This window comes from Crocodylus porosus, unplaced genomic scaffold (genome assembly GCF_001723895.1).
Source record: "Crocodylus porosus isolate Cpor-Errol unplaced genomic scaffold, CroPor_comp1, whole genome shotgun sequence".
Lineage (NCBI taxonomy): Eukaryota > Metazoa > Chordata > Crocodylia > Crocodylidae > Crocodylus > Crocodylus porosus.
The window spans coordinates 75,740,122-75,758,752 of NW_017728909.1; the positions used below are offsets into that span (position 1 = coordinate 75,740,122).

General features: G+C 39.1%; 1 protein-coding gene across 1 annotated transcript in view; it reads left to right on the plus strand.

Moving 5' to 3' along the window:
- Window positions 1-18,631, plus strand: part of KCNN2 (potassium calcium-activated channel subfamily N member 2) — a 121,277-nt gene that overhangs the window by 84,027 nt on the left and 18,619 nt on the right. Inside the window, exons 6-7 of the mRNA XM_019531723.1 lie at window positions 14,217-14,327; window positions 17,932-18,059. Of these exons, the coding sequence (XP_019387268.1) occupies window positions 14,217-14,327; window positions 17,932-18,059 (239 nt within the window). The remainder of the gene's footprint in view (window positions 1-14,216; window positions 14,328-17,931; window positions 18,060-18,631) is intronic.

Here is an 18,631-nt window from a genome sequence, read left to right on the forward strand (position 1 = left end):
ACACTACAATATCTTTTTATTATTTTTAAATTGCGTGTGATGGTATGCATTGGAGGTCATGGGAGTGAAGATGTAAAAACTTTTTTTTATGATGAAGCTGTTAACGCTAATTGCACATGCCTGAAGCAGGCTCAGTTTTATTTTTGCGAGAATTAAGAGAAAAAGTATGAAAGGGCTTTCTTGCATATTAATAGCACTTTATATCCACTGCTGAGATGGTTGTGCTAGGAATTTAACAAGCTAGATTCTAAGAATTTAATAATAAACATCAAATGACCTCAAAGTTGTAAATAATTTGTATTTTCTTCTATGATGTATTTCTTCTAACTTAATATACGGTACATTTGGAGTATATTAAGTAGAAGCTGAAAGCAGGGAAGTAAGTTAATAATGCTTGACTCACCAGCTGCAACTATTAGTAGAACTGGTTAGGAATTTCTGGACTAAAAAAAAAAAGAGGTTGGAAAATGCTGATCCATCAGAATCTAAACTTTCCATCCAATATGCTTGTTCTGACCAAACTTTCATCAAGAAAGGCTTCCTGGGTCCAGAATGAAATTTCGTGTCAAAGCAAGAGAAAGGGAGACTACTCCAATTCTTTGTACAAAGCAAGGTAAAGACTCAGACCTCTAACTTCCACATCTTGAGTGAGTGTCCTAACCATCAGGCTCTTGGCTATTCTAGAGCAGATAAGTACCTCACTTCTCCTCCTGCCCCTCATGCAATTGGTTAACACTACAACAAAACAAAAACCCAACATTTCATCCTAATGCAGAAAAGGGAAATGATTGAAATCTCAAATTTTTACAAGATATGAAAACCATTTCCTGCCTGCTTTCAGTCAGGAGCAAAATTAGATTTCAGCAAGTTAAAAGACATTCAGTTTGTGATCAGAATGAATAGCAGTCACACAAATGTGCTGGCATGTATAGATGCACTGACTCAAGTTGAGATTAAAAACAAGAAAAGGTTTGCTTTGTGTTTTGAAGAAAACTTACTTAGTACACCTTTTGTTACCCAGTAACGCACAGCCTGAAATGCTTTATAATCTACGTGTATGTGTCATATGTATCCATTTCTGCTTTTATTGAAACGTCTGTATTTAAATTAGACTTACTGAGTCCTGTTGTTGGCTGTCCCAGGCATTTGTACAGTTATTATTTATAAGAGGAGCCACCGCCCTGGATTAATAAACTATCTAAATATTTCCCCTTCATTTTAATAGGTTGGACAAAAAAAGGCAGAATACATTTCTTCATTCCAGCAAAGACTTTTGCACATCAACAGAAAAAAAATTGCTCTTTAGAGAGGGCAGGTAGTTTCCCTTCAGTGCACTTTTCTGCTTTTATTTCTAAAAGATGTTCTATGGGAGCCTCACCACTAGAGCTAGCCAAGCGAGTGCACTATATTAGTGCATCTTCTAGTCACTAATGCTTAACATCTGCAAATTCCCCAGTATGCATCTCATGAAACACAGATCCATTCCCAACCCAGTAGAAATTCTGTAGCAAAAGTTTATACCTTCAGAAAGTTCATGTGACCTCTCTCTCTTTCCCAGTCTCTCTCTCGCATCCATTTAAAAAAACTGGGTTTATACCAGTTGTATAGGTACCTCCCTTGAAGTGTGCCGAAGTTTTTAATTAACTTAAAAAAATCAACAGAAAGACTGGCATAAAGTAAGTTGTGAGTGTGTAATACAATGCATAGAATAGGCAGAAATACATAGAACCATATTCAGCTCTGCTGTACACGGACAAAAACTCCTATGGAGTCAAATGCTAGCCAAGAAAAAAGTACACACTGAAGTACAGTGGTCTGCAAAACTTTTTTTTAATATATTCTCTGATTTTTGGATGGGAGTATATAGTAATTATGCTATAACCCTCCATGCACTGTTTCAGCACTGCTGGGTTACACTTCTCTCCCAACAGAAATCAGCAAATACAAAGGTTTAGGTTTAAGAATTTGGTCACATATGCCAGTTACAGACTTTACACTTTTACCAGTATAAGTGATTGGAAACCAGTCTATACCCATAATGGAAGAGAAGTTCGGAACACAAAACTGGTCTATACCCATAATGGAACAGAAGTTTGGTACACGTAGACTGGTTTAAAAATGGTGGAACTCGTTCTAAGATTTGCCCCTCCCACCAGAGGGTGAACATGTGTTCTGTTCACTACCAATCTAAACTATGCCACTTACAGAAAACCACATAACTTGGATGATTCCACCTCGGGCTTTTTGAACGTCTGTCCATAGCCATAGTTATAACACCATTTTCTTAATCTTATACTTGTCTCATGGATGGATTCCTCTTTCACCATTTTTATATGGATTGTTTGGAGAAGTGGTTTACTTCAAGCAAGACCATTTTTTTGTTTCCTGGCTGGTCCAATAAGCCCCCATCTAGACAGCCTAATGAACAGAGTATCTGTTTAAATTCTTACAGGCTTTTCATTTTATGCAGAGCAGCAGGAGGAATGTTGTGCCTTTTCTGGTGCAGAGCTAAATTTCCCACCAGAGCCATATGTCTGCAAAGCGGACCTTCTCTCTCCCTCAGTGGACCCCAGGGGAAATGAGCAAGGAAATTGGCAACTGCCTTCTCTCAGCTACAGGCAAGTATAGCAGGACATTTTTATGACAACTATAGTATTAAACAACACCATTTACTTCCAGTCCAACTAAACCAGAGGTGGGCAAACTGTGGCCCATGGGCTGGATGCAGCCCACCAGGCCATTCTATCCGGCCTGCGGAGCCCATAAAAAATTTAGAAAGTTAATACTCATCTGCCCCGGCTGCCTGTCATGCAGCCCTCTGGCTTGCCAAAATTCAGTAAGTGGCCTTCCGCCCAAAATAATTGCCCACCCCTGAACTAAACCAAAGTTACTAAGACTTCCAGCCAGCCCACTAATACATACATTGCTTCTTTCTCCCAAACCATAGCACCCTGAAGGCTAAATATAATTTATAGGTAGTAGGACTAGATTCAGTAATGCCCAATTCACAACACCATGTAAATACAATTCTGGCATCTCAGAGGCAGAACCAAGAGGAAATACTTTAAGAGTTCACTCAGTCCAGGAGTTTAAACCTCTTTCCAGACAGTCTTCACTGCTGCTCTCTCAGGCAACGCATTTTATCATCTTTATATTTTTATTAAGCCTTTACTTGTGGGCACTGACAGACGTGTAGGCCCCTACTCTAACTCATGGCATTTTATATAAAGTGCCGTGAGTTAGAGTGCCTCCCTTCCCAACTTACAAGATGCTTGCCTGGGGGAGGATCAAGCCTCCCTAGAGGTGAGCAAGCAGCCAAAGAGTGCCCCATCCCTACCCCACCCCCTTCCTTCCTGCTGACAGGCCCAGGGGTGGGACTGGGCTGTATCAGCCCAGTCCTAATAATATGACAAATTAACCCTTGAGAATACAAGTTCTAAAATAAAGTACCTTCCTCTGGTACTCATTTGAGGAGAATTAATTTGAGGAGATTGGCCACTTTTAAAGTGCTCTTTAGCCGTGCACTTTTGTCACAGCATATCTGTAGAGCATTTTCAGAGGACCAATCATGCAAAAAATGTAACTTCTGTCTATACCCTGTGAGTTGCCAGCACTACATTTTGGTTGTCACTGAAGCACTGAACCCAAACTACAACCCCCAAATACAAATCCTCTTAATTTCGTAAAAGTCCAGATTAAAACCTTTCTACTTTTGGATATCTGTGTGTTGGATCTAGCATAACACCACTGTTCTACCTCTGGATATTTCTGTGTTGGATCCAACATGGAGTAATATATCTGAATACCTCTGGACTTGAGGAAATCTTTAACAAATATTCAGGTCTTTCTCTAGCTACCTCTGTAGTTTCCAGTCATTTTGGCACAGGTATTTATTTACCTTACCCTTCTGAAGTTGCTGCCTTGACTGTTGTGGTCATGCAGAATATGTCTACGCTGCAGGCTTCTATACAGTGTTGAGATAAGCTGACTAGTTTAAAGCTAGCCCAGGTAAGTAGTTTAGCAGTAGCAACACGGAATTTAGTGCAGTGTCTCTGTGCTATGCTGCAGTCTGCATAGTAAGCATACCTGATGTTGACAAAAACCTGTTGTCAACGTGTGAGAGAGGAGTATGCAAGAATGCATGAAGGTAACTGAAAATTTAGTAATTGGCAATGGAGCCTGGTATCATGGAACAACTGTAGATGGGAGTTGTCATCTCTGCCATGAATGAAAGATGATAAGCAAGCTGGAATGGATTGTGAAGGGCTTTAAAAGTGAAGACAAGTAGTTTATGTTTGATAGAGAGAGATGATGTGGTTAACATGATGATCTAAGACAGTTATCTTTTCAGTACCATTCTGAATGGATGCGAGTGGGGCAAGACTGCATTTGTCAAGGCCAGAGAAAAAGAATATTGCAATAATCAAGAAAGATTATACAAGCTCAGATGAAAGTTTTACCTGTGTGGATGGATAGAAAAGGCTATGTTAAACTTGTTTTGCAGAAAAAATCTTCAAAATGTAGATGTTATCTGGTTGACAGAGTCGGGTCACAATCAACAATGACGCAGGAACAGCTTTTTATTTTGCTCCTAGGGGAAGATCCTGGGGAGAAAATCTGGCTAAGTGTATAAGTTCAGTAAGTTCCTGTTCTTTAGTTACCATAATAATACTAATAATGATGTGAAAAGTAAATGCAATTTCACTTCTCTCCTTGCTGGCTTGGAATACTGTAGGCCTACAGAAGAATTCCAGAACAATGTCAGAAAACTACTTCTAGCAGAGAGTCAGGTCTGAGTTTTCTACTCTTGTAATTCAGTTTGATTCAGGAGCGTGATTAAAATTAGACTGGTGTAGGTGTAACTGAAGGGAGAATCACACTCCCAGTATTTAAACACTCAGTTGAATACTTCCACACATTTATCTTCTAGCAGTGGACTTTAAATTCTTGTCACTGAGTAGAATCCCTAGGAATTGTTCAAATGTTTGTTGTGCCCTTGTAAACAAGTATAGAAACTCATCCATGTTTGCTCTGATAGGGGAGACAATGTCTAGAATGAAGATGCATAGAATGGTCTTTGTTATTAAATATCTTGACTGTTCTGTGGGGTTGTAGGTTGTAACCATGTTGGTCTAAGGGCACAGGCCGACAAGGTTCTTTGGGTAGATGTGATATCTTTTATTAGACTGACTAAATAGTTGAAAAGATTGTTCTTTGCAAGCTTTTGGGCACAAACACCCTTCTTCAGGTATAAGGAGAATCTGTTGGTGTTTGTGTGCTCTCCTGGGTAGAATAGAAGCCAATATGAAAAATGCAGGTCTGTGAAAATACAAAGGAGTGGCAGTGAGGATCTGAGGGAATGAGTGTGTGACAGGGGGCCAAGTTAAGGCCGGTTCTCAACGTCGACCCACCCACCTGTCTATGTGTGGCAGCCCATCCAATCCCACCTGCCGTGACTGGCTGTTTGATACCTAGTGTAAAAATGCTGGAGGTTGCCCATTTTAATGCCCCAGTGCCAGGGGGCATTGTACATGGCTCCGTACCACCGTACACAGTGCCCCATGCCTTGCAGATAGCAGCATCATACGTAGATCATAACTCCAGCCTGGGGCCAGGCCAGTTCTGCCCTTGGCTGCACCTCTCCCATTATGCTCATGCACTCCATCCCCTCTCACTGGACCTCTTGCATACTCTAAAGGTGCCCTGCCAGAGAGCCAACAGGTGAGAGACAGGTGAGGGGGCAGAAGTAGGAATATAGAACTGGTGATGGAATGTAGCTGGTAAAATTTAGACAGGTTACCTGGGGTTATCAGATGGCAGGAAGGTTTATAATATGCCATAAATCCAATGCCTATATTTAGTCTGTGATTTTTTTGTATCCAGTAGATTTATGAAGTGAAGTTCATAGTCTCATATACAAAAGGTGTCTTGTAAATTTCCTTTGAGGATTAGAACTGAGAGACTGGAGAGAGAATGGTTATCTTGTGAGAAGTGGACACCCACAGGTAATTTGGTATTTTTGTCCTTGATAGATTTTCGGTGAGAGTTCGTTCTGGTACACATTCATTTGTTTTCTCCTACGTATTTTCAAACAGAGCAGTTAGTGCACTGGATGAATTGTATAACATTTATAGAGGTGCAGGGGTAATATCCAGGAATAGTGATGGTTCTGTTGTGGGGTGTGGTTATTGTGGGAGTGGTGGGGATGTGTTGGCAGGGTTTATATTTTTTATCTTGGCATGGTATCGATCCATTTGGTGTGCTTTGGGCCATAGGAAGTTTGCTTCTGTTGATGAGGTTGGCAAAGTTTGGTGCTTGTTTAAAGGTTAGGATGAGTGGTTCTAGAAAGATCTCTCTGAGAATTGGGTCATCTTCTTGTATGGATTGCAACTGTTTGAGTATTTTCCATGTATGTTCCAGGGAAGGATGGTACGTCATAACCAACGGTGTGTGATTTGTGGGGATTTTCCTTTTTGTAGTACAGCAGTTCTTCATATGTATCCGGGTGGCTCTTTCAAAAGTATGCTCTATCAGCCTGGAGGAGTATGCTTGTTGTGTGAAAGCCCTTTTGGGATTTGCAAAGTGATGATTGCAGGTATACTAAGTGCAAATTTGGTAGTGTCAGAGAGCTTGGCTATATATTACAGTTTTTTGGTGTGTTTAGGGTGCTCACTGGTTCTTTGTAGATATGTATGTTGGTCCATGGTTTTCTTGTATATGGTGGTTTGTATTTTACCATTCTGGATATGGATCATAGCATCTAAAAAGGAAATGGTGCTGGAGTATTCAAGAGAGAGTCTGATGGAGAAGTGATGTTTGTTGAATTTGTGATAGAAATCAGAGACTTCAGATTTTGGTCCAAATAATGATGTTGTAAGCTATATATCTTATGCATGGCATGGGTTTGATGGTGCAGTTCTTGAGGAATTCTTCTAGGTGGGCCATAAAAAATTTGGCATATTGTAGAGCCATTTTGGTGCTCACAGCTGTGCCCAAGATCTGGAGGAAGTGTTGGTTATTGAAACTGCAGTTGCGTGTGAGGATGAAGTGTATAAGTTCAGTAATATCTTTAGGTCTGTATTCTGATTTGTAATCTTGCTCTTGTATATTTGTAAGGCAAGCTTAAATGCCAACCTGGTGTAGGATATTGGTATATAAGCTGGTAACATGAACGGTGGCTAGGAGGGTATTGTTGGGAAGGTGGTCTAGGTTTTTGAGTTTTCTTAGAAAGTCTCTTGTGTCTTTGGTCAAAATTTGGTTGTGGGTGACCAGAGGTTTTAGGAAGAATTTGATGAACCTTGATATTTCCTCAGAGTTCCATGGTTGGATATTATAGGTCTGCTTGGGTTTCCTTGTTTGTATATTTTAGGGATCCTGTAACAAGTCCCTGGATTGGTTAGTGCAGGAAGTTCTGTAGTGTTTCTTGTAGCTCAGATGGAAATGATGTGATGGTGGCTTTGAGTTTTAAGGTGAAAAGGGGAGTTGGATCTTCCTTTAGTTTTTCATAGTAGGTAATGTCAGAGAGTTGTCTGTTGGTTTCTTTTATGTAGCCTTCATGGTTAAGGATAACTATAGCTTGTCCTTTATCTGCTGGTTTTATTACTGTTTGACGGTTGGATCTTAGAGATTCTATGGCCTTTCCCTCTGAGAGGAAGAGGTTGTTATGATGGTGTTTGTTGTTGATTATTTCGTTGTTCATTCTTTCCTGGAAGCAGTCAATATAGCATTGAGGTTTGAAGTTTCTCCTCTGTGAGGTGTCCAATCTAATTTTTGATTTTTTGGTGTTAATCTTTTCCTCATTGTCACAGGATGAAGTATTGTTGAAACTGGGTTAGTCTTGGTCGTAGAAATATTGCTTGAGACAGAGGCATCAGAAAAATTCTTCTAGTTCTCCACACTGTAGTATCTTATTAGGGTATTTTTCCAGACAGAAATTAAGGCCTTCAGAGAGGACACATTTTTCAGCTTTGGTAAGTGCATGGAGAGATTGCTAATATTGAGATTGACTGGTTCCTTCAGCTTCATCGGTTATGAGGTTAGAATGTTGTACAGTATTGGTGGTGTTTCTCTGATGGTGGTTTAGTGGCTGGGAAAGTTGTTCCCGTAGTAATTGGTTCCATTTCTTCTTTTTATGTTGGATGGACATTGTAAAAAATCTTTGGTACTCTTTTTATATACATTGTATAACATTTGGGAAGATATTCAGATTTATCTCTCAAATTGATGTAGTATGTGTTGATTTCCTTCTTGAGTTGATCTCTTTTGGAGTAGGGTATGTGAAGGAGATGATTTCTAAGTTTTTCTGAAGTTCACTTGCATAGTTGTGAAACATGTTTGGAATTGTGTATAGTAGTCAGAGGATTGTAGATGCTCAGCCCTTTGGGAACGATGTCATGTTTCTTGAAGAGTCTTAGAAAATATAAGTCACTGTTTCTTCTTCATGTTGTGACATTTCCATTTCAAACCACAAAATGGTATAGTGTAGCAGGTACCATGTGTAAATGTATGCTTGGAGTGAAGTGCTGTGCAATGTTTTGCTTCAGAAATGAGCCACTCAAGTATGTTTTTACACCGGTGTCATGGAGATTTGAAAAATGTTAACAACCATTATAAAGTTAGACCAATTCTAACATTTATCAGTCTGTGCAAGTGAATGACCCAGAATTTGTCTCATGTTTATATCTAGACTAGGGGTCAGTAACTTAACGCACACAGGCTGGATTCAACTCACAAAGAAATCTAACCCACAGAAGTTCAATCTAGCACAGGGGATCAATGGCACAGAGCTGCACCATGCCACCTAACTTCTTCACAGCATTCTCCTCCACTGTGCAGCCTTTTGCCCTGTGCTCTTCTCACTGCAGAGGGGTTTTTGTTAGTCAGTATCCATCCATGCTAATTTATCCCCTTCTCAGCAAGGTAAACGAGCCCAGAAAGAGCAATGCATGAACACCGTTTATACTATGCTGTTTCTGGTCCCTGAGTGAGCTTGTTGAGAGCACGCTTGAGTAACTCTGCATAGCATTGAATTCTGGTGTGTATTTGCTTGGACAAAGGAAGAACTTTCCAAATTGTGACCACAACATTTTAGGCTGGCTTGAAACTCTAGCACAATTACTTAATGTAGAAGGAATTTGTTTATTGTGATATAAGATACTTTCTTCCCTTTAGGAGGTGGCTTAAAATTGATCAAATTTAGCCCTTCTACCTAGTTTTTACAGTGTAATTAGCAAGCTTTTCTGCTTTTTAACTCTTAAAAAATGAAAAAAGTGCTTGGCAGATTCTTTTCCGACAGTCCTGACATAGGAAGTCAAGCATGGCTGAAGAATATATCTGTAAGTGAGGGTTTAACTACAGTAAGCAGTATGTACTGATTTTTTTTTTCTGTATTTGTCCCTTCAGTTTGGTTCATGAAGGATGTACTATTAAAAACTTGCTTTTTTACCAACAGAAAATGTGGTGTAAAGGCAGTCTGATCTGGGTAGAGCCAAATAGAGTACTGTACCTCCTTGATGTGGCAAAAGCTTCATGCATTTACCTCTGTTTGCTTTGTTTTGGTGAAATAGGATTCCCCTAAAGGGAGATCAGCAGCTTGAAGCAGAGATGTAGTTTTTCATTTTCTTTAATCCTACATAAAAAGCATAACAGTGACATTTCAAAATACAGTCATTCAGTTTTTTTAACTATTTACACTATCGTCTTAAAAAAGAGGCATTCTGGAATATATAGAGCTTGTATAAAGGGTGTTATGCTAACACAAAGAAGGGTATCAGCTTTGCACAGTGTTGATATGAAAAAACCGGTGGATGTGATTCTGAATATGTATTTAGCTTATTGATCTATTACAAGAACAAGGATGCTCAGAAAGATAATCATAGATATGGACAGTGCTATACCATCATTTAGTATTGCAGGGCTGATTATCTGTCTATACCTCAATTTCCTGAACTGTGAAATGGGGTTACTACTTCTTACCTAAATATTTCTGTAATATTATGTTAAGAGCCTCAGATGGGGTCTCTATAGGTACACACTAGCATTAGTATAATAATACAGGGGACGTCTACACATGCAATTAATGCAGTTGAATATACTCTGACTCAAATTGAGCCAGAGTAAACCAATCCTAATATGACCAACTACACATTTGTTTAAGCACAGTAATACCTGATACCACTTATATCCTGCAGGACTATCCAGCAGCACATAAATTAGTCTGTTGTACACTAATTGCCTTGTACATGAAGACAGTGATGCTTTACTGCACAGAAAATTAGTCTGCTGTGCAGTTGAGCATCTTATGTAGATGCACCCAGAAAGTATTAATTGAGAGACTTGAAACCAGGTATTGAATGCATTATCTGTATAAACACTTATTAAAATAATGAACCCTGTGTGTTGTCTTTCATGGTAATATGAAGAATAAGTGTACAGGCGACACTTCCCCTTTCTTCTTTTGACTAAACATAAAATCCAGAGTTCATTTTCACTTGCATCAGCTCACTTGCTTCAGGATCAGTCTGAATGAGTGGCTGGTTATGAGCCTACCAAACATGCACATCAGTGCTGTAGGCATCAGTTATGGTGATACAGAACACAACATTGTTCAATGCAAGTAATTTTCTCTGCATACTGAACTGGCACAAGCATTGTCTTTCATAGGAAATCTAAGATGAATGTCTTTAACCAAATCTGTTCATTGAAAACTGCCATGATACTTTAAATAAGTATTAGAATTTATATCAGAGTCTTGAAATAATTTCATCTAGAGTCATTCAGTTATGCTTACCTCAATTCCCTTGAAAGTTCAAGGAATATAGTTTTCTTTGAATGAGAGTATTCAAGGATAAAGTATTCCTTTTCACCTCTCATTCTAGACTGTTGCAGTATATTGTTGAACAGCAGCTTTATGACACTCCACCAGAGGCAGGTGGATTAATCTTTCTACATCAATTACAACTTCAAAAGTATATTTGGAGGCTTAATTAGTATTTGGAAACTGCTTTAGGAAACGCTGATGAGCACAGCTTTTGATGCATTGTTACTAACGAGTAATGGTGTTTCTGAGTTGAGTTACAGACTCCACTGGTACTATTTTCCTAATAATCATCTTTATAGCCCCTCTTGATATACCTTTTTTCCCTCTAGAATAGAAAACTTAATAAACTTAATTTCAAAGCTACATTTTCAGAAGCACGTGATAATGATCCTCACAGACGGGAGACTTTTGCTGCTGGTGAAAGTTCTTGTCCAGAATTTGCCCAGCTCCCTGTGCAATTCCACTCTTCTCCCCTTTGCGTAACTTTTTTTTTCAGATTCAGGGATGAAGGCGAGAATACTGTAGGCTACATGTGGGGTATAGCCTGATCATGAAATATGTACAGTAGTGTATAAATGAGAGTCATGGCATGTATCACAGTGTGGCACCTAAAAAGCTAACCGCACTTTGGGGACCTAGTTCAGCCTTGATGTAAGCAGGGACAACTTTTTGTTTTAATTATATCCCTAGGTCAGAAGTTGGTCTAAAGAGAGTGGTACCTGATTTACAAAGCTGCTCAGTAGGTTTTCCTCATAGGTTAGCTTTCAAACCCTCCTGTAGTTCTAAAAAGAATTTGATCTCTCTGTAAGGAAACACGGAGTTAGCTGGCTATCCTAGTCTTTCCTTCTTCATAGGAAAGGGGAAGCAATCAGAGCTCTTCGTGTGATTCTTCCCTTCTCAGCCTATAGAATACTCCTGCAGTCTTTAGTCCAGCTGCCCAGTGATTGTGCTGCACTTACCACTGCCCAAAAGCTGGGATTCAGGGAAAGGAGTGGAAAATTCTAGTTTCCCTCTCCCGGAGGTGCACCAGTGCTAGTATGGGAATGAAGGAGCAAGATAGTTGAAGAAGCATTTGAAGGTGAAAAAAAGAGGACAAATGGCAGAAACAACCATATATAGGAAAAGCTTTATATTTGGGGTAAGCAGCTCACATTATGGAAGTTTGCATAAGCCAGAAAACTGCAATAGACAAGTTTTTGCACATGTTTGAAGCGGAGCAGATTCCTTGGTGGAGTCTGTTGGAGGTGGGGATTGGAAACAAATTTAAGTGATAGGCAGGTTTAGGGAGCTCTGGAATTCATTGAGTATGTCTTGAGATATGGGCTAGGGATAAAAGTTGCATGTAAACCAGTTTAAATCAGAAACTAGTTTAAACCTATAACAGAACAGAAGCTCAGTGCATATAAACTATTTTCTAAATGGCTGAAACTGGTTTAAGATAAACCTGTTTGAATTTGGTATCAGATTTAACTAATTTGGGTCAAACTAGTTTGAAACTTCTGTCCCAAACCCCTTCCTGGTTCAGATTAAATCACAGTCCCCCAGCATGCTTTCCAGCCCTGGGCTGGGCTGGGCTGGGCTCTGCTGTCTGCTCCAGCAGAGGAAGGTTGTGGGGGGGAGGCAGGGACTGCCCCCCTCCCTCCCCCAAGCTAACCCAGGCTGGGGTCTGGGGCCAGGGAGAGGGGTTAAATCCACCTTCTCCAAAGTACAGAGCTTCCCTGCTGCTAAACTTACTGAAACTTACTGCTGGCTGCAACTGTGGACTACAAATCACAGAGGCACCTGGAACCAGGAAGAGGAAGTGATGAGCAACCTTGGAGAGTCCTGCTGTTGTGATTGTGGACTGCAAATCCATAATCCTTGGGGGCATCAGGATGAGGAAGCAAACACACAGCCCATGCTGGCTACAAGCCAGAGAGGCATGTTCTAGCACCCCCTGGCTTCTGGCCTGAGCCACTGCAAGCATGTGGCTGCATTTCCTGAATCAGAAGTAAATGTGTATCCAGTTGTTTCTCAGTTTAATCTCTGTAGTTTAGACTAACTTGCGAAGACTGAATAGATTCAACCTCGGGCTTTTTGACTGTCTGTACTTAGCCCTGGAGAGGAAAAAGCAAATTAAGTCATTACGAATCTTTGAATGAAGGAGCCATTATGGGGTCTCTATACTGTCAGGAAAAAGAATGAATTGCAGAGAACTCTTTACATTTCATAACCATGGAGAATTCAGTGAGGAGATCTCTATATTTGTTGAGGGTTACACAATGGATGGTTTTGCGTGGGGGTGGCGGGGAGGGGAGTAAGGGGAAGTTGAAAAAAAATAGGAAGGGAAAAAGTGGAGGTGAGACTTGGGGTTAAAACCATTATAGTTTCCCAAATATAAAAACAGACTTTAACTGCTACAAGATGTATTCCTGACAGCTGGACTCTGAGCAAATCCCCTGGCTAGACAAAATCTAATTCTATTGAGTCCATTTTCTTTTTTTTTTCTTTTTTTTTTTTTTTTTTTGTCAATAGATGTTAGGTGTATTACATCAGAGCTCACATTGGGTGTAGTGTTGGAGTAAGTAGCAGTCAGGAAATACTTCATGTTCTATCTTCCTGTTAGTTGCTTTATTGTCCTTCAACTTAACCTTGACGCAAACTACATTCTGGGTTTCTCTGCTGAAAAAATGACAAAGACTTCCATGGAATCATCTGCTTGACCCAGGCTGTGCTTGACTTCATATAAATTAAGTTGTAAATGACTGTATACCTGGTACAAAACAGAACCTCACTACTTTTTCAATTCAAGTGACAAGGTTGTTTCTGTGGTAAATGTAATGTGTATGAAAAAATCACTTTTCTACATCAGAAGGGAACATGAAGCATGTTTTAGTAAGTGACTAAAAATTAGATTTTAGTTAACTTTATCTTTAGACCTTAAAGAAGTCCTAAGAGAGCTCTCTAATTTTACTGTGCTAAATACTAATCCAATCTTACTTCCTCTTTAGCAATTGCAGACAGTTGCGGACAAGGGCTATGCATGCGGCCTTCAGAGTCATTTACAGATATTTTCTGAAATTTAAAACTTGCTTTTATGTGCCCTTTTTCAGATATTAGAAATTTGTTCTAGAGGCCACATTCTCTTTTTCAACCCTTGGAGAAAAAACACCTGCCTTTAAAGCAATGCTCTTCAATAAGGAGTTGATGAAGCCTTGTCAGTTTCCCAGTCTACAGTAACCTACTCTTTATATAACACTGCACTAAAATAGCTATAGTGTATTCATTGCATTTATCAAGAATGGTGAATCATCTGATGCCTGTCATATTTCTCCAACTGAAGGAGGAACTTCGTAAAAAAACATGCTTTTGAAAAACACAGTAGTAATTCCTTGGGGGTTTGTTTTATTGTTTTCAGGGTGCTGGGTGCACTGCACTGGTGGTAGCTGTGGTTGCAAGGAAGTTAGAACTTACCAAAGCTGAAAAACATGTGCATAATTTCATGATGGATACCCAGCTAACTAAGAGAGTAAGTCATAACTGTAGATCTTTATATTCACAACTGAAAAGGAATGTTATGTTCATTGTATTTCTGTGGTACGTTTAAAACATTGTATTTATTAATAGGCATAATCCTGTAAGATGCTGAGGGGTACTGGACATCCTGAACGTCTTTCATAATTAACGGGAGTTGCAGGTTCTCAGCCTTTTTGAGGATTTTGCCATATGGCAGTAGATTTGTAGAAGCTAGAACATAGCAGGAAGATAACTCGAAGAAACAGCAAGGAACATAATATTGTTTTAAAACAGAAGTTTGATATGTTAAACTGAAGCCAGTTTTACACTGTATCTGAGAGGAAGAAATTCCAGTATGTGTATAATTCTTGTATCTCTTAGATGTAATAAATGATAGCCTGAACTCCTGAAAGTCAGCCATACAAACACTGTTCTTTATGAAAGTGAGATGCTTTCTTACAACAAAGGTATCTTGAAGAATAGGTTTAAAATTGCTCACAATCCCATGTGAGTTGAGTAAAGTATTTGCTGTTGCTTCATTTCCATGGTTTGTTCAATCAGCCATTTACAAAAGGTTGTAGTCCTGTTAGGACTGGATATTTGACTGGTCAAAAAATACTTCATTAATTGCCTGGTCAAATATTTTTAAATATGGTCAAATATTATCAAGTAACAGTCAAATAGTTTAAGTATTAATTTCTTGATCAGTGAAGAGAGATACTTTAACCTTCAGTAGGTTAGATATTTATGCCAATTACAAAAAAACAGCTAGTTAAATGCTAATGCAAAGCAATCAAATTAAATTCCAAAAAACTGTAATAAATGTTTATAACTGCCAGTGTTAGGTAAATGTGAATGTGAATGATATTAAAGACTAAAGAGTTCCTTTGCTTGGCTTTTATTCTGAAACCTTAGGGTCATTCTGAACAGTTACTAATAATACACGTGTGTGTGTGAAATTAAACAGAAATAAAACACGTGCCAATTATAAAAGACAAAAATCAGTTTTTAAAGTGCACTTAGGCTAAGTAGGCACTAGTCCGAGTTCTCAAACATTTTGCTGTCCTCATTTGGAGATTTCTTCAGTCACAGTACATGGCCAGTAAGAAAAGCTTTTCTATGCTGCTGGATTTGGTTCTTCCCTTAATATATGCAGCAACTCCACATGGCTTCATGAAGGGAGGGGAAAGGAGGCTGGAAAGGCTTAGGAGAGAGGATCAGGGCAGGGGGTGCTTGCTTCTAAATGAGGGGAGAGAGAGAGGGTATCCTAACTGCTGCAGGACTGAAGGGCAAAGAGCCCTTACTCCTGTCTTTGCTAACAGGTGACCCTATGATGCAATAAGAAACATACACCATCACCTACAGAAGGGCATTATTGGCGTCATGGAATATTTCACAAGTTTTGACTGTGGTCAAATAATAGCATTATTTGACTGGTCAATTGACTGGTTTGTGTACTGTAACTCCTCCATTAAAGTTATTCCCGAGATTAACACTATAATTCAATAAAAGGACAAAGTTTACAACTTTTACAATAAAACCTAATGTAAAGAAGTGACTAGAACTTTGATTAACACCCCCCCCCCCCAACAAAACAAAACACAAACCCTCCCTAAAAAGTAAACACCAGAGCTAAGGAGCCAATGAAGAGTCTAAATCCAGAAAACAGCTTTATGTGCAGCAAGAACAAATAATGACAGTTTCCATTGCCTTTACTCATTTAATTATTCACTGATTTTAAGAGAAAAGCTTGGGTGTAAAAGGCCTTCAGAATCAAATCCAAAGGTTCCTTTAAGTCCTAGTAAGAAAACCTGAGATTGAGGAAAAGGTGGTACTCATGTAGGTATTAAGAAACGAACTCTCATCCACCAGGAAGGTGAGCAATAGAGACAAATTTACCTATTCCTTCTTGATTTGGCAGCAATTTTCAAACACATGTAGGCACATGTACACGGGATGCTACATCACCATGGCGTCGACAGGCACTAACCATAACACCACCACTACAGGACAGTAACTTGTTGCTACTATGCTGTAGTGTCAAAAATGACCCGTTTGCCACCAGTGCTAAAGCAAGTACTAAATAATTGCATAGTACCAACTGCACAGTCAGGGAGGGGCACATGTAGACATGCCCAGTAAAGAGTCTAGCTGGTGAAGGAGGGAGCTGCCATTCCAAGATCAGACTGGGAGTACTTTTAGTACTTGCTTAATGCACAGTAGTACCAGCACAGTACTTTAGTAATGCTTACTAAGCTTAATTGTACTGTGCAGTAGTATATTAGCATGGTTTTTGCCTGGCACGCTACTGCACATTAAGCATCTCATGTAGACGCACCCTACGACTGCAGAGTTAGACATCCTAGACAGTAAAGAAGGTTCATGCAGGTTTGCTGAATCTTGTGAATTTAGTTGTTACTTGTTCCTTTTTCATGTCATCCTATTCATCTTCTCCCTCCAAAAAATTTGTGAACTCCAGTCTAACATAATACTTAAACAGTGTTTCACCTTAGAGTCTACTCATGTTGAAGTCTTGATCCTTCTGGTAATGTAAAAGGAAGGCAAATAAACCCTCTACTTCTGAGGTATTTGTCAGACAATAAATCAGTAACACAGAACTTGGAATTATTTCCTGCGAATCAAACCTAGAGCTGGCTGTACCTAATGGAGGAGTTGGGGACTTGAACTTATCTGTAAGATCCATTGAACCTGATCCTTTTTATGTTGCAGTCAGTGGAAAAACTCTTATTTGGCCATTGTCTCTGGGAGCTCTTACTTAGAAATTGAGCCTCTGCCCTCCCTGCCCCTTCCTAAATACAGTCCTTTAGCTTTAACAGTTCAGTAAGACAGGTGATATAAGAGCAAAGGGAAAGAGATGATGATGAGAGCTAGTTTAATACTATATATTTGCCTTAACGGGAATTGGAGAAATTATAACATCAACCATCAATATATGTAAATACTCTGGCTGTATTTTTCAATCAATGTCAGTTCCACACCAGTATCGCCAGACAACTTAGTATAATTATAGGGGCTTTAACATTTTGTATTATGAAATCTTTTATGGAGCCCCTTCTCCCTACCACCTCACGCTTACCCCCCTTATCCCCATATAAAGCAGACATGAAGTATATATAGTAAATCTAGCCATAATGTTATGGCAACATACTTTCCTCAGGGGTGATGGAAAACAAGGATGGAGTGAAAACAAGGTAAAATAGAACAATCTGTTAGATCAGCTCAAGAGTTTCTTACAAAGGAAAAGTGTGTTGAATTACTAATACAAGAGAAAAAATAATCATACAAGTGACCCCAAAGTGACAAATCTGTAATAGGGAAATCCATTTTTAGTTCTGTAAAATGTATCTGGTTAATTACAAATGGTCCAAATTATTTTCAGAAACAGATTTGACTACAAGCCACAAAGAAAGCTGTTACAAATGTTCCTCTTACCTCTGGTCATCTCTCTTTCTACATCACTGCAGCAAGTTCCCACTGACTCTGAAGCTCTCCCATAGCCAGGACTGAGAGTGTCTCTGAAAGACAGTATAGATTAGAAAAGACTCAGACACACTAATGCTATTTTTGTGAGCCTGGTATTTTCTTTTATTAAACAGGTGAAAAATGCAGCTGCCAACGTACTCAGGGAAACATGGTTAATTTATAAAAATACAAAGCTGGTTAAAAAGATAGACCATGCAAAAGTAAGGAAACATCAACGCAAATTCTTGCAGGCTATTCATCAGTAAGTACTCTTTTGGTTTGGTTTTTCTGTCCAGACGTTACCTGCACTCCCTCAGAACTTCTGCTTTTGGGACTGAATTTGTTGTTTCTTTTAGAATAAGTACAGTAAGATTTCAAAGTAGTGATTTTTAAAAAATGTTGGCAGTGTATTCCCAATGTAGTTTGGAACTGGATTTTTTGTAAATGTTTTCTTGACAGTCTCTGTCATATTTCATTAATTGGCAGAGAGATGTTTATACTGTTGTTATTACCAGTTTTTGTTGTGTTATGAATTTGTTTCAAAGCAGTTGTCCCGTTTTTTTTGGCCAGTCAAAAATAGAAATAGAAAATATAGCAGCTTGAAGCATGCATCCTAATCATTTTCAAGTGAAGATTGTGTGTTAATTATAAACTAATGGCTATTAGTACAGAGAGTGTTTATTGAATTGATAATGGACCAGTTTCTCTGCCTGTTTGAGATGCTTTATCAGCTTAAAAAGAGCAAATAGGAACCACTGCCCAGAGTGAGATTTAGTCAACATAAAGGAGTCCTTAGTCAGTTTAATCAACTTGGGTGTCTTCTGTCAGTAGCAG